Source organism: Manduca sexta, chromosome 25 (genome assembly GCF_014839805.1).
Source record: "Manduca sexta isolate Smith_Timp_Sample1 chromosome 25, JHU_Msex_v1.0, whole genome shotgun sequence".
In the NCBI taxonomy this organism is placed as follows: domain Eukaryota; kingdom Metazoa; phylum Arthropoda; class Insecta; order Lepidoptera; family Sphingidae; genus Manduca; species Manduca sexta.
In genome coordinates, this window is record NC_051139.1 from 12,432,600 (window position 1) to 12,455,571 (window position 22,972).

At 33.6% G+C, this 22,972-nt stretch overlaps 2 protein-coding genes across 2 annotated transcripts; one reads left to right on the plus strand and one right to left on the minus strand.

Annotated features, from left to right (window-relative positions):
• Nucleotides 1–233: 233 nt before the first annotated feature.
• LOC115443745 (6-pyruvoyl tetrahydrobiopterin synthase) lies at nt 234–3,061 on the minus strand. Its single transcript, XM_030169289.2, has 4 exons — nt 2,709–3,061; nt 2,012–2,091; nt 1,269–1,414; nt 234–983 (listed from the first exon to the last, which is right to left on the minus strand). Exons 1-4 carry the CDS (start codon nt 2,774–2,776, stop codon nt 771–773), a joined length of 507 nt encoding a protein of 168 aa, XP_030025149.1. The 5' UTR covers nt 2,777–3,061; the 3' UTR covers nt 234–770.
• A 3,416-nt stretch (nt 3,062–6,477) lies between these two features.
• On the plus strand, nt 6,478–10,824 carry LOC115443744 (electron transfer flavoprotein subunit alpha, mitochondrial). The gene is made up of 7 exons (XM_030169288.2): nt 6,478–6,720; nt 7,008–7,148; nt 7,415–7,679; nt 8,152–8,367; nt 8,712–8,863; nt 9,343–9,453; nt 10,610–10,824. Exons 1-7 carry the CDS (start codon nt 6,679–6,681, stop codon nt 10,673–10,675), a joined length of 993 nt encoding a protein of 330 aa, XP_030025148.1. The 5' UTR covers nt 6,478–6,678; the 3' UTR covers nt 10,676–10,824.
• Nucleotides 10,825–22,972: the final 12,148 nt, after the last annotated feature.

The window sequence follows — 22,972 nt, forward strand, 5'->3', positions numbered from 1 at the left end:
TAATCAAAAATCATATAATGTTTTGTAAGTAAACATTTTACTTACGTAAATAATAAATATAATACTCTAGTACTAAATATTTTTATATAAATCCACAATCCACATAAAATATATTTCGCCTTTTTAAATTTAAGAAAAAAATTAAAAATTTCTTGCTCGCAAAATTTTATTTATTCTAGAATATTACTTTTATATTCATGCATATATATTATGTGGAGAAATAAGACAAGATATTAAACTGAATATACTTTATTAAACTTTATAGGGCCTCCCCAATAAACACTGTATACAGTACCTATTCAGTATTTAGTCTCTTAAGAATGTTTTTCTTAAGTAACAAAATAGTGGTTAGGTAACATCATTACAATGTTAATTGTTATCAAGGTGAATTGAGAAGATAGATAGTACACAATCATGTAAATACACTTATAAAATAGATGCTACTATGGAATGCCTTTTCTTAAATTTACATAAAGCACATATAGAAAAATAGTTATAAAAATTACATTGGCAATAATGGCAATATAAAGGCGTCTAGGGGCGATGATCAACATAAGTTTGATAAAATTTTAACAGTTAATTTAGTTATAATCGCACAAGTAGCACTTCTTTGATTAATGCCAACTGGATTAATTAGTAAGCTATTCCGCCAATATCACTTTGGTGGAAGCAGATAGTACCGAAGATTGTCTGTTTATCGGTAAAACATAACGATCGTTATCTTTTGTCAAAACCACCGCCCTTATAAATCGTCATAATTTTGTTAAATATCAGTCAGAGTCGGACGAAACGTCATGATGGTTGGGGTTGGGATGCAGGCTTGAGGAGTTGTATTTCTTGCGCGGGAAGGTCGTACCGCCGCGGTACACCACGTGGTTCTTTTCAGTCTCCAAAATCTTAACTTCGTGCAGTAACTGGGGCTTCTCCATCACTTTCTGGAGCTGATCCCATATGAATATAGCTAAGTTTTCAGTTGTGCTTACCTGTAATACCGAAAACACTTGTGATATAGACAGAAAATAATTTTGATGTTTAAAGTTTCACCATTATGGTTGTATTTAAATATTACACAACATTATGATCAAATTTAAATTAATTATCTCTCTAATTATTTTTTGTCTAGTATTCAATTGTTTTTATTACTTATCAACAATGTTACACAATATTTGTCAATTCTATTAAAAGTTAATTAGACTACACTTTATCTCATATTTTTTATATAATTGTACTTAACCTACTTTTAATTGGTATGATAAACGAAATCTTACCACAGCTTTGAAGTAAGGTACATCCTGGTCTAAGTTCTTGTGGTCCAATGGATCCATGATGGCCATTTGCATATACTGTTTGAGATCATGGACATTCATTACCATGCCTGTTTGAGGGTCGACAGGGCCCTTCACAGTTACCAGTACTGTAAAAAATATTTTTATATAAATTCTACAATAAATTTCAAAATAACATTATAAAAAACTTTTATCTATATACATAATAGAAAATAAAATTTGTTAGCCTTGCATTCTTAAACTATGTTGCATATTTTACAATGATACATAAATTGTGACAATATGAAGTTATTGATAAGATCATTAACTATAATGCAGGTACCACTTCACTTAACCACCATTTTATTTTGAACCAATAGGAAATTTCAGAATGATTTAGTGGAAACATGTTCTTGGTAAGATTTATATCAACATGTGTTTTTGCCTTTTCAGCATTCTTTAGTTTGACAGGTTATTGTTTCACTCAGTTCATGAACCTGCTATTTGTCTATCTTACACTAAGGTTTAAAATAAAGTTATGTTTAATAAAAATATCTAGAATATTCCATACATTACCAACAGCCCTAGTTAGTAGGGTTTTCATATTCAAAAGTGCATAAGGGTAATGTTTGTCACATAACAGCATTGTGTAAGCACTGATGTGTTACACTTTAAAGGGCATTAGATATTCCTACATCTGGCTATCATAAAACATATAAGTAATTATTCTTTATTCCATTTCTTACCAACATAGTTGTGACCATGACCATTTGGGTTGTTACATTTTCCATAAAGCTTCTTATTCTCTTCATCATTCAGGAATGGGCTGAAATATCAATTCATACATCAGTGACAATAATTATCTTGTGCACTCCTAATGCATAAAATGTGTTTTTTTTTAGGGATAAGTAGTTCATCATAATTTAAAATAATCAAATTAAAGTGTAATTTTTCAGCCAATGCAAGTTTATAATTGTACAATATAATTGATATGTTATAATTAATTACTATAAAATAATATGTTGCATGACAAATTTAAAAGCACCAGCCTCTTGTTACAGTTCATATATATGTTAATTGCTGGATCAACAAATTATAATCATCCAATACATTTTCACAAATACATAGTAATTATAAATTATATCTTAACCACATTGCTTTGTAAATAACTAATTTATTTCCATACTCAGTAGTGCATATAAATGTTATTATAACTATTGTTATCTAAATAATTAAATATATTTTTTTATTATAATGTAATTTAATTAACACTTTCTCAAATTTTAATGAACTTTTACGATGTGAAAAGTTATATTATATACCCATTGTTAAAATATACAGATATGATAACCTTAAGTATCGGGGGCATCGCGCCGGGTCCAATGTTTCGGGATAAGTAAAAAAAAAATATTTTTCACTATTGTAATAAAATTCTCAACTTACCTGTGAAGTCTGTGACAAGAACTGAAAGTTTCACGCCGGGTAATCGACACAATTGGTAAAGAAGACATAATTGTATTTACTTTAGCTTCCCTGGAGAATGTTCGTGGTAGAAAGATTCCAGATCGTGATTCGAGAAAGTGAATGGATTAGCCGAAGGTGGAACGTTTTCAAGAGCTGTATATATGGTAGTATTACGATTATTCCATAACTGAGATTCTATTACATATTTGTACCAAGTTTATTATACGATAACACGACTTATATCGACAAATAACGTTTCGCATTTATAAAAAATCGGTCTTCCACTATTGGTAACAAATATGACAATGACAGATTTTATTGACATTAGACATATTTTGACATTACCTATATATTTTGACGTTAGTCGTTACCTACAAAAGATAAATGTAAAGCCCACCATTCACGCACAGATTCGTGCGGCAGATTGGTTTGCGATCCACTGTAAATTAACGTAGTGGCTAAAATTCTCTTTAACTGTAAAACTATTGATTTTATATGTATTAAAAAAAATATATCATAAGCGCGATAATTGAAATCTAGTTTATTGGTCTCTGATTGAAATAGCGATTGGTGACAAAGGTTTTATCAAATACTAGCTTTTGCCCGCGGCTCCGCCCGCGTTATAAAGTTTTCAGGCTAAAGTTTTCCGTTATAAAAGTAATAGTTTTCCGGGAGCCTATGTTCTTCCCAGGGTCTCAAACTGTCTCCATACCAAATTTCAACTTAATACGTTGGGTAGTTTTTGTGTTTAACACGTTCAGGCAGACAGATGCAGCGGGGGACTTTGTTTTATAATATTTTTTTTTAGAACTTTTTAAGAGGAACAATCCCGTCATACATCGTTGTTGCATAACTTTAACCATTTACTCAGCGCACGCAACGGAAGCTCTCAAAACTAATAATTTTTCCTCGTTTTTGCAACATGTTTCATTACTGCTCCGCTCCTATTGGTCATAGCGTGATGATATATAGCCTATAGCACTCCACGAACAAAGGGCTATCCAATGCAAAAAGATTTTTTCAGTTTGGACCAGTAGTTCCTGAGATTAACGCGTTCAAACAAACAAACAAACAAACAAACTCCAGCTTTATATAATAGTATAGATTATGGGCTTGTCTGTATGCTAGGATGTTTGGTATCTATTAATGAAGAATTTGCTGAATGAATTTCGATTAAATTAAGCACACAGGTAGATGTAAATCTTAAAATTAACATAGGCAATTTTTCATCTCAATAAGTTATTAACATAATTATTACAAGAAGCTTTTGCCCGCGGCTCCGCCCGCGTTATAAAGTTTTTCGGGCTAAAGTTTTCCGTTATAAAAGTCACGCTATATATTTTCCCGGGAGCCTATGTTCTTCCCAGGGTCTCAAACTGTCTCCATACCAAATTTTATCCGAATACGTTGGATAGTTTTTGAGTTTAACACGTTCGGGCAGACCGATGCAGCGGGGGACTTTGTTTTATGATATATTTTTGTAGAACTTTTTAAGAGGAACAATCCCGTCATACATTATTGTTGCATAACTTTAACCGTTTACGCAGCGCACGCAACAGAAGCTCTCAAAACTAATAAATTGTCCCCGTTTTTGCATCATGTTTCATTACTGCTCCGCTCCTATTGGTCATAGCGTGACGATATATAACCTATAGCACTCCAGGAACAAAGGGCTATCCAACACAAAAATATTTTTTCAGTTCGAACCGGTAGTTCCTGAGATTAGCGATTACTGCTCCGCTCCTATTGGGCATAGCGTGATGATATATATAGCCTATAGCATTCCAGGAACAGAGGGCTATCCAACACAAAAAGAATTATTCAGTTCAAACTCCTAGTTTCTGAGATTAGCCATTACTGCTCTGCTCCTATTGGGTATAGCGTGATGATATATAGCCTATAGTACTCCACGAACAAAGGGCTATCCAACGCAAAAAGAATTTTTCAGTTCGGACCGATAGTTCCTGAGATTAGGCATTACTGCTCCGCTCCTATTGGGTATAGCGTGATGATATATAGCCTATAGCACTCCACGAACATAGGGCTATCCAACGCAAAAAGAATTTTTCAGTTTGGACGAGTAGTTCCTGAGATTAGCGCGTTCAAACAAACAAACAAACAAACTCTTCAGCTTTATATAATAGTATAGATTATCAATATGAAACATAAACCATGTTTTAGGTTTTTTCATTTGTAAAATATTATCAGCCCAGCCCTAGATTCTGAAATTTTCTCTTTTCCCCAATACAATTTAGCATGGAATTCATTGTACGAAATCAGAAGTGTGTAAATATATTTGGATATTAGTTCGAAATGAACGCAGAAAATACTGCGCAGATTTATAGTGATATCACTGATAGACGGTAATGAAAGGAACAATTATGGGCAACTTTATTTACCTTATAGAGTTTAGTGGTGGGTGATTATGAATGTTATCATTCGCTTTACGTCGGAATCGATTAAAATGTACCTTCTTATTTTAACATGATATTTTTAATATTAATATATTAGATCACATGTTTACTAGTTTGATAGCTGTTGATTGAAGTGAACACTATTAGTACAGAAAAGGTACCTGGTAATATACAATGTAATAATAATTTGACGCTATCATCTATACTATTATATAAAGCTGAAGAGTTTGTTTGTTTGTTTGTTTGTTTGTTTGAACGCGCTAATCTCAGGAACTACCGGTCCAAACTGAAAAATTCTTTTTGCGTTGGATAGCCCTATGTTCGAGGAGTGCTATAGGCTATATATCATCACGCTATACCCAATAGGAGCGGAGCAGTAATGTCTAATCTTAGGAACTACCGGTCCAAACTGAAAAATTCTTTTTGCGTTGGATAGCCTTTTGTTCGTGGAGTGCTATAGGCTATATATCATCACGCTATACCCAATAGGAGCAGAGCAGTAATGGCTAATCTCAGGAACTACCGGTTCGAACTAAAAAAATCATTTTGTATTGGATAGCCCTTTGTTCGTGAAGTGCTATAGGCTATATATCATCACGCTATGACCAATAGGAGCAGAGCAGTAATGGCTAATCTCAGAAACTAGGAGTTTGAACTGAATAATTATTTTTGTGTTAGATAGCCCTTTGTTCCTGGAATGCTATAGGCTATATATATCATCACGCTATGCCCAATAGTAGCGGAGCAGTAATCGTTAATCTCAGGAACTACCGGTTCGAACTGAAAAAATATTTTTGTGTTGGATAGCCCTTTGTTCCTGGAGTGCTATAGGTTATATATCGTCACGCTGTGACCAATAGGAGCGGAGCAGTAATGAAACATGATGCAAAAACGGGGACAATTTATTAGTTTCGAGAGCTTCTGTTGCGTACGCTGCGTAAACGGTTAAAGTTATGCAACAATAATGTATGACGGGATTGTTCCTCTTAAAAAGTTCTACAAAAATATATCATAAAACAAAAGTCCCCCGCTGCATCGGTCTGCCCGAACGTGTTAAACTCAAAAACTATCCAACGTATTCGGATAAAATTTGGTATGGAGACGGTTTGAGACCCTGGGAAGAACATAGGCTCCCGGGAAAATATATAGCGTGACTTTTATAACGGAAAACTTTAGCCCGAAAAACTTTATAACGCGGGCGGAGCCGCGGGCAAAAGCTATACATTATAAAATCATGACTGGATTAGGTTTGTCTACATTTGAAGGTATTTCCATAGTTAGATTCCCTGTGATTTAGAAGGTACGTACTGTATAGTGCATCTGAGTAGAAAGCTATTACCTACCACTATTCACTTTAGTAGTTAATGTATTTATTCGAGACATAGATAGATAATCGTTTGAGTTTATTCGTTTTACAGCACTAGACAACCTAAATCATAAATGTTGGACTTTGTATTTTGTAACCTCTGTCATCTGTGTTTTTAGGAAAAGTTTTTACTATTAATCTAATATAAATTAAAGATATTACCTATATAATGTTTGCTCCAAGTAGTAGGCATTTGTTCTTGTCTGCGCAGGTTTGTAAATTGTTTTTATTAAGTCTGTACGGTTAACATTATTTCGTTAACATTTTCGATAAAATTCTTACCTAGGATGTAGTCTTATCAGATTTGTGTATCTCACTTTAATTTTCACAGTAATCACATTAGGTATATCTTTTTTGTTCATACACTTTTTGATTTAATAAACAAGAAAAAAATCATAATAGTGGAAACTTTTTTTTTTACTTAAAGCCATGAAGTGAGTATACAACTTGCTGTGTGCAAGTTATTTCAAGTGTTTGTTCGAAATGTACTTGTTTTAGTTGCGACGACTGCAAAGCACTTTGGTCATAGCAGAACACAATAATGAGGCATTATCACCAGCCACACAGAATGCGTTAAGTGCTGCCAAGAAAATCGGTGGCGATATTTCTGTTCTTGTAGCTGGTACCAAATGTGGCCCGGTAAGTAAGGTTAAATAAAGGTTACTTATAGCATCAAACGTACATAACAACTTGAATAAATTCATCAACATTGGTTTGACTTTCTTAAACCCATATTTCGACCCTAAATGTGCAATATTTTGTAGTGATTTTAGTATTATTTAATGTTTAATAAATATGTAACATAGTAAGCATTGTCACATAGTTCAGATAATGCAACAAATCTCTTAGAAAAATTAAAATTGTAAATTTTTTATATGACGTCAATAAATAAATCATTATTTCAGGCTGCAGACAAATTGTCCAAAGCTGGCGGTATTTCCAAGGTTCTTGTTGCTGAAAGTGATGCTTTCAAGGGTTTCCCAGCAGAAAGCCTCACACCTTTAATCTTAGCAACTCAAAAACAATTCAATATTACGCATATCTTAGCGCCAGCCACTGCTTTTGGCAAGGCATTACTGCCAAGAGTTGCTGCAAAGTTGGATGTATCTCCCATCACCGATATTATAGGTGTTAAAGATGCTAACACATTTGTTAGGACAATTTATGCAGGTTGGTATTTTGTATTTAAACTAATGATTTAGTAAAAATTCTATCTATTTGTTGCTTTACAATTTGGTTAAACATTTTTTTTTACATGATATATCTATTTCACTTGCAATTATACCCAGAATTATAGCAGACTATATCCATATGGATATAGTCTGCTATACATACTATACTATATCCTTTGTTACAAAATATGCAAAAGTGTCTAATATCCATAATAATTGTCTGTTAACTTCTAAACACATAATCCCTTATTGGATTGTTTATCTATCAATAATTTACAATGTTATATAACAAAGATTTTATAATTTTATTATTCAAAATTATTTCAAAATAATGTTACCAGTTAATGTCTACTAAACATAAATTCCTACATTATAACATATATATTCGGTAAGAAATACTATAATTGCTTGTATATAAATTACAAACACTTAAAAAAATAACATTAATATGTTTTTTTCTATTCCATCAGGTAATGCGGTGCTAACACTCGAAGCTAAGGATGCAATCAAGGTCATCACAGTAAGGAGTACCGCATTCCCTGCTGACCCTCTTGAGGGCGGGTCTGCAGGTGTCGACAAAGCTCCGGAAGGCAATTACAAGAGTGACCTTGTCGAGTTTGTGTCCCAGGAAATCACAAAGTCTGACAGGCCTGAACTTACCAGCGCTAAGAACATTGTATCTGGAGGTATGTGAGCTATTGTTTTATGTTTTAGGAGTTTATGTTTTAGAACAAACTAAATATCGACAGCAAAACAACACTAGGATCTTATGACAACTTTGATTAATTTAGTTTCTTCCATTTATCATCATTCTATGTATCAAATATCTACCACATAATTTAATAAAATTAATAAAAAGTATCTACCTGTAGGTAGATACTTTTTATAATATATGGTATAAGGTAAAGCTATACTATGAAACTGAAAATTTCTGTAATATTTTTCCAGAGATTATGAATCAACTACAGTAAATACTAATAAACGGAATAAATTTTTTAGCATAAAAATAACATTAGTGTATATTGCAAAGGTCGCGGGTTGAAGTCCGGCGACAACTTCAAGCTTCTCTACGATCTTGCCGACAAGCTGAACGCGGCGGTGGGAGCGTCTCGTGCTGCGGTGGACGCCGGCTTCGTGCCCAACGATCTGCAGATCGGACAGACCGGCAAGATCGTCGCGCCTGTGAGTATAGACAGACTTTACAAAAACCCCTGAGATCCATCTTAATAGTTATAGTTGTAGTTGTGTAGTATGTAGTTGCTGTTTTGGATCAGCGGGGTCTCCTAAGGGGTCAAAATAATGCAATTAAAGAATATTTTAATGTAACTAGTTGTAGTAAACACACTAAAACTATAGTAGAGAAAGTAAGGATGTAAAGAATTTTAGTATACATTCGTAATGTAATATATATCCACCCAGTAAAATTATATTTTTTTTTTTTTATTTCAGAATTTTATTTCATATCTAAATGTTGATTGCCATTGCTAAGACAGTTTTTCTTAACTTAGTTGTACTAATTGCAGTTGCATTTACACTCATGCTAATTTATAGTCAGGATAAATCAGGCTAAAATAATAGATTATAGTAAATATAAATAATGAATCTCCATATCCATTCAATTATATTAATGATGGTAATTAATTTTATTTATGTGTATGAAGGACCTATACATCGCTGTGGGAATCAGCGGCGCCATCCAACATCTGGCGGGAATGAAGGACTCCAAGACTATTGTCGCTATCAACAAGGATCCTGAGGCGCCCATCTTCCAGGTAGATAGAATCATACCTATTAAAAAAACAATAAATTCAAATACGCGTTAATGTCAATATGGAGTAATACTTTTTATTATTCCAGAACATTTTTTGTTAATGCATATTTGAACTAAATTTTTCCGAGAAATAGAAGTTATTAGTTATTTAATTACTGTTTTTAACTGTTTAACCTTCACCAATTTCCTTACATGTCAGTGGTAATATTAATGTTATACTATGGCGTTTCACACTATTTTCATTAAGTTATTTCTAAATAAGCACGCATTATTTGAAGTCAATCAAAAATATTAAATATTGATATGACTCGCAAACGTTTTTTTCGCTTTTATCAATAAGTCAAGAGGTTCAGTGTTTTATCTAATTTTATCTGAGAACGATAGTCTTGCTTCGTTGTTATGCCGCGGAGCTATTTATGACGAGATTAAATCAGTTTTACGTTAATTGATGATTGTAATGAATTATCGAGCGGATTAAATATTACGATAAAATATTATATTTTAAAATCTAAAATGACAAGGAGTTACACAATCTTATCGCAAAAATAGCTTTTGTTTTATGAAAATTTAGAAGTTAATATAGGACAAGTTATTTAGAAAAAAAAATAGATAAATAACACTTTTTTCATGTTATTTATGTTATATTATTCAGTGAAATATGACAATTAATAGCATATTTGGTTTGCTAATGGAAAGATCGATATACATTAAAATAATCTTTAAATTTTTGCATGGAAACAGTAGATATAGCTATAATTAATTTAAGATCGTTCCTTGTTTTATGTTTACATAATATGGTAATAAATTTAAATAATATTTTGTAATTTCAAACCTCCCCATTGACCTCGACGTCGTATAAGGTTCCTTATTGTTGTTGTTCCTGAAGTTACATAAGATTGAAGTTTGTGAAGTCAGTGATGGGTTACCTTATTTCATCAATGATGCAATAATTTATCTTGCGTTTGGTTACTGGAGAAATTGGAATTATATTAGGCTAACACCTATTCAGCAAAATTTATTTAGTCATAAAGACTGAATCAAAGACGTAAATGTAACTTCCGCTTTCGGAAACGTATAAATTTATCAAAAACGTTACTATGAATATATTATTGCAGTTATGTTCCATATAAGTTCACTACATGTATTTTTAATTTCAGGTATCAGACTACGGCCTGGTAGCAGATTTGTTCAAGGCGGTGCCAGAGTTAACATCAAAATTGTGAAGTTGTTTGTAGTTGTCCCGTTAGTCGCACAATTGTGAATATTTGATATTTCTTTACTGTATACCTATTTACCGAGATTTATAAAAATATATTATACACCATGTGCTTATTGGGTAATTTGTAAGAAATAAAGTTTGTTAAAATATTTATTTGTAGTTTTTATTTCTAACGATTCTTCGATTTGGAATCATAATAATATATATACTAATATCAGCGCTGTATTATATACTGTCCCACTGCTGGGCATGCTGCTCTAGTACTGAGGAATTAGGCCTTAGTCTACCATGATGGCCTAGTGCGAATTGGTAGTCTTCACATAATCCCAAATTCTTCCAGAGAATTTCTTAGGTGTGCAGGTTTCCTCACGATGTTCTTCTGCAGTTTTGGAAATAGGCTAGAAAATTTATAGAGTAAGATTCCAAAAATTATATACGGTGTGATATAGATGAAACTAATTTCTGGCAACCAACGAATATCAAGTTTGTTCCTTTCCTCGAGATTTCAATAATTTAGTTTTTACAAAATGAATGTATTAAAATTTATTCACGCAGCTGTAAATGATCATTTTACATACAATTCGCTTAGCGAAAATTACTGTTATTTACGTAAACAAAGTCGCTTTATGATTAGGTGCGTTTGCGACCGAATATTTATTGTTCGGTCAAATTACAATTAGTTTCATCTTTGATAATAGATTCGTGTTACCTATATTATATGCATTCATGGAAAAAAACGTATAGTAGAGGACGTCTGCATAATTCTGGCGATAGTCAAAAACAAAAACATCTCGCTTATACTGAGAACACTACCATGAATTGTACGTTACCAGAAAGCATCAGAAATAATGTTTAATGTACCAAAATTTATGTTTTAAAATAAAAGAAATAAGAATAGTAAAAATAATAATTTTATTAAAATAAGTACTGCCTAAATCTTTATTTCAGTAATTATAATAATATTATTTAACAACTAGTTGCGCTACTTGCCGCTAGATGTCATTTATTACGTGGTCGGAGGATGTTTTTTAAATTACTTTGCCGTTTAGATTAATTTCTCAAACATTGACAACTTATATAAAATAATTATTAATATTTAAGTATCTTTTGAAATCAATTAATTAACATTCAATATCGTACAGTATTTATTCATTAAACGAATAGTAACTCATTACAAAACAATAAGTTTTCATGCGTACGTAAATAGTAAACCAACAAGCGGTAAGTGCGCAGTCAATCATGCCGCTAATAACAGTGGTAGAGGGAGATTCGTCGAGTTTTCTCGTTATCATATTTGGCGAGAGGAGATGCCTGACGAGGCGGGGACACAGAGGCCCCGCCTCGTCACCACGCCCGCTCGCTCGTCGCGGCGCGATATCGAACGCGCGACCTTCGCAGGATGCCGTGGATCTAGTTATGAACTGTATTATGTTCTTCTGAGTTGCAACTATTTTCTGGAAATATTTTTTTTTTGGAAAATTTATATTTCGTTTTTTAAAAGATTTGAAATAAAATGGCGCTTTAATTAAGTAACAAAAGAAAAGATTATTAATTAGGTACAAAGTTTGTCTATTGATAAGCAATTCATTTTGATTCGTTATGTTATTATAATTCTCCAACATTATGGTGAGCTTGTACTTGAAGGTCAATTTAAAATAGACCTTGATAATCTATCGATTAACAGTTACCTACCTCCGCATTTATAGTAAATTGGATACAACTATCGACAACGACAAACTTATCGTATATGTCATGATTTTCTATTAGGTTGAATAATATTATGATTGATGCACACCTTTGATCTTAGACTAAACTTTGAGTAATGAAAGTATTGGCACGATCTAGTGCGGACGGCTACAGCCGACAGCCGATAGAGGGATAATATCAGACCGGCTTTATTACATGTTATTTTTATTTTACGAGTTAATAAAGTCATTTTATAAAATAGAAAATTTAATACACAATTTTTCGTTATAAAAAGTATGTAAATTCGGAACTTGTATATCTTTTGCGACTTTTTGTATAAACCTATTGAGCGCCTTATCCGTCAGTCTCTAACAAAGTTTACATATCTATTTACATAAGTATGTCATATAAAATTACCAAAATTGAAAATATAAGATAAGCGAAACCCTTGATGGCCCACCCAATTTAAAATCTTCATAAAATCGTTTCGTGAATAAATAAGAACAAAAATCTAGATTTACCAATAACAATGACAAATGTGCTGTCGCTCTTGAATTCTGTCCTTTATACTATTAAGTTATTTAACATTTGTTATCGTGTTATATTTGCCTCGTCTTTAAAAGGTTGAGAAGAAATTAATATCGTCTTAAAAAGATAATTAAGGAAGATGATATTTAATGCTAACTATTTTATGAAACTAGAGTTTTTTTTACCACATAAGTGTAAGTATCTACCTATCCTAAACTTCCTCGTTACGCGGTATTATGTTCAAGATGTTTCCCGGCTATTAGAAGCACTTAATCACTAGATGACAATAAAATGTTGATTTGAGATCAGAAAAAAATTTTACACTTCTTGAAAATCAGCGCCGCAGTATTAGTCAGGCTGGTACTGCAGCAAGGAGCTGAATGATGGCTCCTATTGTTGGCACAATGGGTATAATTGTGTTATATTTCATTACATATTTTGTTTTTCCCTTCTTTATTTTACATGTTATACTGATATATTGTCCCAATAATAAAATCTTTCTTTCTTTCTTTTTCTTTCATATAATCACAACGTTCAAGTTCCTATTTATTATCATATGTATTCTTTTTTGTGTTAGATAGAAAACCGCCCCAAGTACTTACCCATACTACGTTGTCACTTTGGCCAATATCACCCTGGGATGCTGGCTTCTCGCTTGATTTTTAACTATGAAAAAATGTACCTACGTACAGATATAAGACAAGTGGAATCATACACGATAGGTTAATCGAATTAAATATTGGTATCAATTTGTTATTAACTCCATTCCATATTTAATTGTTCAAATCAATTTTCAAGCGACATAGTGTATGTAAATTGTTAAACAGAGCAGGTGATGTCTATTATGAACCATTTTTATGAAATTTCACAAGTCATGAGACGTTAAGTTTTAAAATGTGATGAATAGCTTCCCTTAAACTCCGAGCTTTAGAGGGGCATGTTAAAATAATCGGTCGAATCAAGATCCGTGACGGCGGCCGGGGTGCGCACACATTTTTTGTTATTTATGTATGGTGGGGCTGTTTTGATATAATTAATATAGAGAAATGGTTAAATTGAGTGCCGTTTACCCTCAGGCCACCCTCCTGCTCATAGGCGCGAACACCTTTTAGGAATACCAATGAAAAATTGCCTTCGATACATCCGATTAAAATATTAATGTCGGTCTTAGAGAATTAGGAGGGTAGTTTTTAAAAATACCGTGGAAGAATCAGTAGATGACAAAAAATACATAGCTACGTTTGAAAATTATATATAAAGATATACGGGAAGACAATATTTTATACCGTTTTTAAGTGCATTGCGCGGACGGAGGAGTGTGATATTTGGTATAAATAAAATTCACATTGAGAAGGATTAAATAGAAAAATACCATTTACATGTAACATGTGTTACAACTATATAAGATTCGATGATCGAATTTCGACCAACTGGATGACGACTGCTACAATAGCAATTTAAATCATTACGTTTTCAATTTCTGATTTTTTTTGTAAACATTTCATGATATTGTTATTTATAATTTAAATAATTTATAATATTCTTACATAAATGCAGTTATTGAACAATTTGTTTATTTAAGGAATTTCTTGAAATCATTAGTGGTGGCCCATGTTCAGCAGTGGACATTTTGCGGCTGATGATGATGAATGAATTTCCAAATGTTATTCGAGTATCTAAAGTATCTACCAGCTAACAATTATCTAGGTACCTAAAACTAAATTTATCAAATCAATAAACAAAATTTCATTACACATTTGCTTTTATATTAATAATTTCTTCGTGAGTCGAAAAATACATAAAACATATAAGTTACCATAACTATAACGTAAAAGAAAGCAGCATTCAATACGTACACGAAGATATCCGTGGATGTATGCATATTAATAAATCAACGCTTCACTCAGTATTAGCGTGCAACATTGTCACCGAGCTAGCACAATCGGCTATCATTGCGGAGTGGACAGGAATAGCCTGGGGAACGATTTGTGTTCGAACTAACAGCCGCTCTTGTTAAATTGTGCATTATGTCGACGATGAGATCTCACTGAAAGTAGTGGCTTATATAGTGGTATAGTATATAGCGGATGTTCCAAAAATAATATTTTAATAATATAATGGAGACAATAAAATTATGATAGCTCTACGAAACCTATGACTCTATTACAGAGATTTAAACGATCTATAATAAGTGTCGTTTAGACTTTTCACGAACGCTGATTTAATCACATTTATTTTTCGTTGAAATTGTGGAATCATTACATTTTGAAAGCTTCAATGAATATACTTTAATGCATAAGAATTAAGAGTGCTAGGCGAAGTAATATATTTGAAATTATTGACTAAATTTACAACTTAACAATTATATTACTTAAGCATTAAAAACGAATAATTATTTTATTGCCACGTTACCGTTTGCAAAACTAACTAATGTTATAAATATTTATTTTACGAGTCGTAAAAAGTATCGGCCCGTAGAATATTCTAGAAGCGTAACAAGAGTGAACGCTGTTCGGCGATCGAGTGTCACACAATGGACACTTGCGGCGTCGACACCTATAACAAATATTAGATAATATCTCCAGTTGAACTAAATTTTTTTCCTTATATAAGACAGTTTGACTTTGTAAAAGAAGGTATGGATTTGAGTGTAGCTTCTATTACTTACATTAATATATTTTATTTACATGGGGATCTAATTTTCGTTTTCAATGTCGTGTTGAAGTTATGTTACACTTACATAATGCATTAAGCGCATTGGTCTAGTACCTAATATAGTAGGCCGTAGTACAAATAAAATTAGGACAAGACATCTGTGCCAGGTCTCTTTATATTTCTTGGCTAGAGAAGTGTTGTTATTAATCAATTCAGTTACCCCGTAACATTAACTGGAAGAATAATTATATTCTAAAATTCATTGCCAGGTTATAAAGTAAAGTATCGTGTGTTTAAAAACAATTTAAAAATCAAATTATGGTTTGGTTGTGTGTTTCGTTTCGTGTGCTGTATGGCGACTCATTCCTTATCAATATGTGGAATATAGGTACATAAGTTTCATAAAAGTTTAAATACTTACTGTTTCAAGTTCTATAATAGCATAAAAATAATTTCTTTATTAGATATTTCATCACATTTAATAAAAAAGAGAGCAACATTTTTTATTAACGTGAGTTAGTTCCTATTTTATAGTTACGGCTTGGTGTGGAAACAGAATAAAGGTAGAAAGCTAAAATAATATTTTATTTCCCTAGAAGCATTATTTTTTGCTTAATTTCTCAACAGGCATTCACGTCGGCAATCGCTTCTATAATTTAGAAATATTAAAGCCACAATTTTTTTTATTGATATTTTAAAGATAACGGAATATTGTCGGGACATAATATTTTCGGAATGAACGAAACACGACCACGTTCCGGTCATCGACGGAACAATATAAATAAATAAATGGCATATTTTCTCAGAATCGGAGACGTTTACATTTTCATGGTAGACTGGCAGCTGTGTATTTTTTTTGTTGTTATTTCGACAAATGAAACTTTCACAAAAATCACGGACCGATTCCGCCATTTGGAATTGTTGAGATTCTACCGTTACACGAGGTTAGGCGGTAGGCGATGGAAATCGGTTCTCACGGACACGCGCGGTGCCGTCCACGGAGCGGTCGCTATGATATAAAAACCGAACATCCAGCACGGTAGCGACGCGTATTATTAATCAGCTGCGACCGCCGGTGATAATGTACCTACTCACTATGGACGGTCTCGCACACAAATGCTATTGTGACGTTAACGATTCCTCGATAAGATTGATGAATGAAGTAACGCGGAAGGTGACGATTAAGTTCGGGCAATACCCTAGGCACTTTTGAGTAGGCTCTATTTTTACATATTATATTATTTTGATTTACTTCAAACACAAACTTATTGCCTTACCATTATATGACTGGCTGTGTCTTTTGGTGAACATCCTAAGTAGTCGCCGACTAGGTTAGTCGCTATCATTACTTGTTAAAACAAATGTCCATTCATAAAATTTTATAAAATCTTAAATCATCTGAAATAAGACCGTATTTCGCGAATAATTTATTGTCATATTAAATTAACATAATATACATAATTGGCTGAGTATTTATTCCGACGGAGGTTGTGAGCGAGTGTACGGTGCAGGGCGGCGCACCGCACGCTGCCCGGCGCACTGTCCGTGCGTGACGGATCCACTCAGTGTCGAATTCACGGCAAGTCAAATGTTTAATTTGCTCTATAAATCACGCTATTAAAAACATTTCAAGGGTGTCATCGCGGCACCGATCTCATTGGAAACGTGACCGGCCGCGAGCTGTGTGGTCGCCGCGCCGTCGACTCAACGTCCCTCCACTCGGCCCTTTCAACAGCTCAACGGTAGCTCCTGTTGGTATTTGCCCGGTTTCTTATTGGTATACTCATTGTGAGCGGAATAATATACCGCTGTAGAACAAATTCGCCTTTGTTAAAGGAAATTGAATTACTGTTTGTGTTGTGGGAAATGGGCTAGGAAATACTTGTCGGGACTGTTTTTGTACAGTTGAGCTGTGTGGTATAAAAATGGAGATGTTTTGGTAATTAGTAAAAGATTTAAGTTTTATACATTTTAGATAACTATCGAACCTAATGCGAATTTTGGACATGAGGCTTTAAAAATTGATTACTATTAACAGTTACTAAAATGTATAAGTAAATATATTTAGTGAATATGTAGTATATGGTAAATTATAAAAATATATGGGACCTTTGATGATATCGTTTACACCAACATGCCATTATACATATCTAGATTATAGGGTAACTTCACGTTAAACTTAGTACTGAGTTACGAACACAACTCCGAAGCCTATTTAATACCCAACAATAACTCGCACAAACAAATTCTTCAAAATGGCGACATCAATAACACAAGGAACTAGATAATTGCATCTAAAATATAGGCTTGCGTGACTTAACGAAAATGAAGGAAGCTTAAATTAAATTAGATTAAATTGATTTATTGGTTGTGGAGCGTGAGGCTCGTCCTCCGAGACCTCGGTCGGTCGGTGGCCGGTCGAAGTCGGTTCGTTCCGCGGTCGTACTTCGCCACTGCCTTAATTAATGCCATTCGATTCGGAAACTAACCGGAAAAATTACCTATCGTAGCGGGAACACCGGCGAGTTGAAATGTTAGAAATAGATTGAAGTACATCTCATGCGCAAGTGTCGGTTATTTCGGGCAATATTTTGGTGGTTGTTATCTTAGAGTCAAGGACGAATGTTTTCCATAACTATTTAGAATTTTCAAACATGTGTTGATTTCATTATATTATACAATACATTATAATTAATTTAAAGGTTTGTGGACAATGTAATTGAAGGGATTACAAATGTTTACATAAAGTAATATTAACTCGTTCGTTTAAAATGAAATCGTTTTATTAAAAAAACCTTGATTTGATTATATCATTAAAGAGATAATACGCAGATCATAATGAAAAATAATTCACAAGCTTTATCATTGGCTGTGAAGCTCGTAAATTATGAAAGTGGGGAATTTGAAGGCTTTTGTTAAAAAAATGTAATTAACTATTGTTCGACGTAACGCCTGTCTACATGGAAATAATTAAAGATGTGTTTCTACCTTTTAATAATTAACTAATTGTATAAGTTGTTCCTCTGTATCTAACAACTGCATTGTGACGTAACGTGCATTAAATAAGGAAATCGTTTCAATAGAAAAAAGGGACCTATTTGTATACTTCTAACTTTAATTAATCTCGGAATAGTAATTAAGTTAAAGTTAGAGCCGACGCGAAACCGATAAACACAAGATAATAAGGAACAATAAACAATAAACGCGCTAGTCCGTTCAGCTCAATTAGTTTGGCACGCTTTACTGACTGTCGAGTGGTGGCTTAGCTCGTTACATACAACTTAATTTTTGCCACAAAGTATACAATGGCAGTTTTTATCACACCTAACAGAATAAAACGAAAAAATCTCGATCAATCCGGCAGTGTTTCGTCGGAGGGCATTATAAAATTCAAAGTTATAAGCGTAAAAACGTTTACATGGAAGTGTAGCGACGTATAAAAGCGATTTGTACGCGATAATACCGATACATAAAACATTTCATTATAGGCAGCGAGACCGCCATTATTCAAAGATATTTATTCATGTCGAATGATTGCCTTTCTTTTGTGCATCGACAATGGCGTCTCCGGTCCGTATTCCATTTGCGCGGCATCGTTCTTGTTCATTCGTTCATTGTGCACGCGAGCGTTTTGTTTCGCCGTGAACGGCGGCTTTTCACGCGCGCCGACGAGCCCGCCGCCGCTTCACCGCCGCTCACGTATTCTATTCGAAAATTAAATGGAGCTAAGATTGATGAGTTTAGACACGACCTGTGACACGCACTACCGAATGTATCGTATTCGTATGCGTACTACGGACTATGGGCCGCCATGGGCCGATAGGCGGACGCGGACGTTTGTTTGGAATGCTCTTTGTTTCACCCTTTATAATAAACGGTAATTATTGGTAGCGAACGTGAGTGTGGCATGTTTATGTAGGTCGGTATCGTTACGTTTTTGTTTAATGTTTGGGTTCGCTCGGGCGGCTAATAAGATATTTTATAGGCGAGTATATCGCGTCTGTAGAGTAGCCGTATTAAAATGACGTTAATTTATTTTTGGCTTTGGCCGCCTTTGGAACATTAATCACCGAGATTGGGTGTACTGTGAGCGCTGAATGATGCATGTGTTAAATAAACGAATCATAACACTTTTTAATTTAGACCCTTATTGTTGATTTGGGAACTTAGGGCTTTTGTTATGTTCTGAAACGGCATGAACGTAATAATAAATTAATGTGTCTGGTACTTTATTTGCTAATTATGTTTAAAAAACAAACGTGTAGATAATTAATCTTGATCAATTTTGGTTAAGTTAAATCATGTTATATAATTTCTTTAACAAATTGGTTGAAATATATCAATAATGATTAAAGATTACGAAATCAGTATAAAGCCTATTATACTTTGCGTAGGTTGTTGGCGTATACTACCGTGCAAAGACTATGTAGTCAAAGAGAAGACTATGTATTGTATATAGTAGTCAAAGTTCAACAACTTCAAAATTGAATGTACTTATACAGAAATATTTTAAGACACCGCAATAATTGAAAAATAAAGTACTTGCAACCGTACTCGAGGGTCATTACTAGTTAATTTGGTTGTTTGGGCACCTCGGTCGGGCGCGGTTCGCGTGGCCCTATAATTTTACTACCGCCAAGAGCTGAGCTTCACGGAAACGCTGCCCGTTCTCTATTTGAACCACTTATATGTATTGAAAATATTTGTAAAACAATTGCTGTACGTTCCAAGGTTCTTAAACTCATATCTAGTCACCAATGATGGACTCAGAATACCTATACATAATACAATAATTCGATATGAATAAAGTAAGAAAATGTAAGTGAGTATTTAAAAAAAAATTAAGAGTTCCAATATGTACAGATTTCCCAGCTAATTCTTTATTTAAATTTCAAATTGGAAAGTTTTAAATCATAGTATGACATTTCGTATCCTTTTTTTAAATGTTGGTATCGTCTATTTTATAGATACTGTGTATAAAACTTGTGCAAATGTAATCATAGTTTTACTCCCACCTAGTTAAGAGTTAATAAGTATAGATCATATATTAAGCCAAATGAGCGTATCCAAGCGTTGCAGTAAACTAAATTAAATAACCAATTACATCCAGACTAGCTGAAATTAATTGCCCGAATCATAGCATAATTGTATTTATGTACTCAGTATTATTACAAAAATAAATGTTTATGTTTAGAAGAGGCCACAATTACGAGCATAGAGGGTAGAGCATGTTCCGAACCGCACCGATTTTTATCTCAAGCGGTGAGCCGACGTTTCCATCCGCGTAATTACAGAGTTTAGTCCATAGAGTGAATTATTAGACGCGGCACGGTGTAATCAACACAATAATTGTTATTCAGTGGGCCAGTGTTTGGTGAGCGTTTTTGTGGCATCGGCCCCCGTGCCACGGTCTACAAATTGAATTTAGTACAATCGCCGTGTAAGTTCCCGGTTGCCACTTTGTTAGTTGCGTTTTTGTGTAATGCCATTTTGATGTGTGAATCATGTTTTTTAAGACTGTTTGGTTTGTAGCACTGATATTTTAATGGCATTATCATGTGTTGCTTTTAGAGGGGTTTTTGTTATTAATAAAATATTGTTACAACCTTTTTTATTTCTTAATGCAATGTTTATTCGAATAGTCATTAATGATAGATACATTATTAAAGAACATTGTTATAGCATGAGAATAAAGAAGATATAATAAATAATGCCTACTGATCGATAATTTGTCGGCTGTGAAACGCGAGACCAAGTTTTCAATTCTCTCATTATAGGCAAAATCTTGTGTGAGCTGTTGACCATGTATCGGGTCTGTTGCAGTGTTGATGCTGTTCTGTTGTTCAGGATACCGATGATACAAAATAATCGCTTTTTACTATATGTTACTGTAGTTTTGATATTTATTAAAACCAGATCAAATTTTCAAAACGATTTCGGTATAAATCGAAAGCGATAAAAATATATATCTGTTTATATTCTTTGCCAACTACTTCTATTCTTCATCAAATAGTTTTCCAAATCAAAGCAAAGCTTTTCGAAACAAAACAAGGGAAGCGCACGGCAATTTATTTTCCTAGGGCGGCGCCCGCCCTCGCAAATTCATTACCACTACAACCTGGCGCTTCCGTTTCCGTTGCTTTCATTAAAAACCATTATATTATTGCGATTATATTGGTACTTTCCGTAACATTGCTGTTTTTATTAGAAAGCTTAGCAAAGAACACTCACATTGCAAGCAGTGGATTATCAATGACTGTGTGATACGGTCCAGTACAGGTGTTTTAGTTGCATGAGCGTGATTGCATCGGCTTGACGTGACTTCGTTTGTACAGGTCATGCTTTAACTAAAACTAACACACTGCTATTTCCCACTTGTCCGTTTAAGTAACGTTCTACCTACACGTATATTTTTTACAAGAATACTTTTAGTAAGTAATAAAAATAATCTATATGTGTATATGCTATACACGTATGCATACAAGTATAGCATAGGTATGTAAGACTTTCACAAAGAGCTACCCCAATTAAGGTCGTTGGTCTATTGCTGAAAGACGTGATATTTAATACATATCAATGTCTGACATATCGGCTGCGATGCTATTATTAGAACTAGTAATTTATACATCAGCGAGAGCGGAGGGCTCTCACAAAGGTCGCCGTGAATTATGCACGTGTCTGCGTCACTGAGGACAGCAGGTGGAGACTCGCACGACACGCTCGCCCACGCCCAGGACACAGTCAATGGACGTAGAGTAACATAACGTTATGTTATTAAGTCGCAAAATCGCGTACTTTCCTGACTGATTAGGTATTCGAATTACTTTAAAACATAATGTTTTTTTGTTTACGCGAATGTTAGACATTAAACTTTAATGCTTAATATTTTATAAACAAAAGACAATATTCTATTAATGTCTATTCTAAGATTAAGTTACATCATCCTAAACGTGTTCGAAAAAAATAAGAAAAAGCTTGCTAAACGGGGATAAAAGGATTATATTTTAGAATTTTAATGTTTTCCTCGAATATTTAGTAATTGAATGTAGCTATATTTGGAAAAATGACATAAAAAGAAAAAACTGCAATGATATTCAATAGACGGAAATAGTTTTTATGTTGTCACGGCTTCCAATGTTTTTCTTTTCGTCGCGAAAGAACTTTTAGGTTTTGTGTAAAAACGTGAAACTGAATCAGTTAACAGTTAACCTGTTCAAAGTATAAACCGTGCAAAGCTACGTTGCTGCTATTATTAAACTATGTTGGCAAATTTTACCGATTTAGACATCATTGTGATCCATTTATTTTTGTTGGTTCCTCGAAGGTGTGCATTTTGGTTTTGCTATCGACACGCAACGTAATAAAATAAAAATATTAAGAGTATCTAAAAGGAAAATCGTAGATTTTGGTTATAAATTGAATACAACCAGTC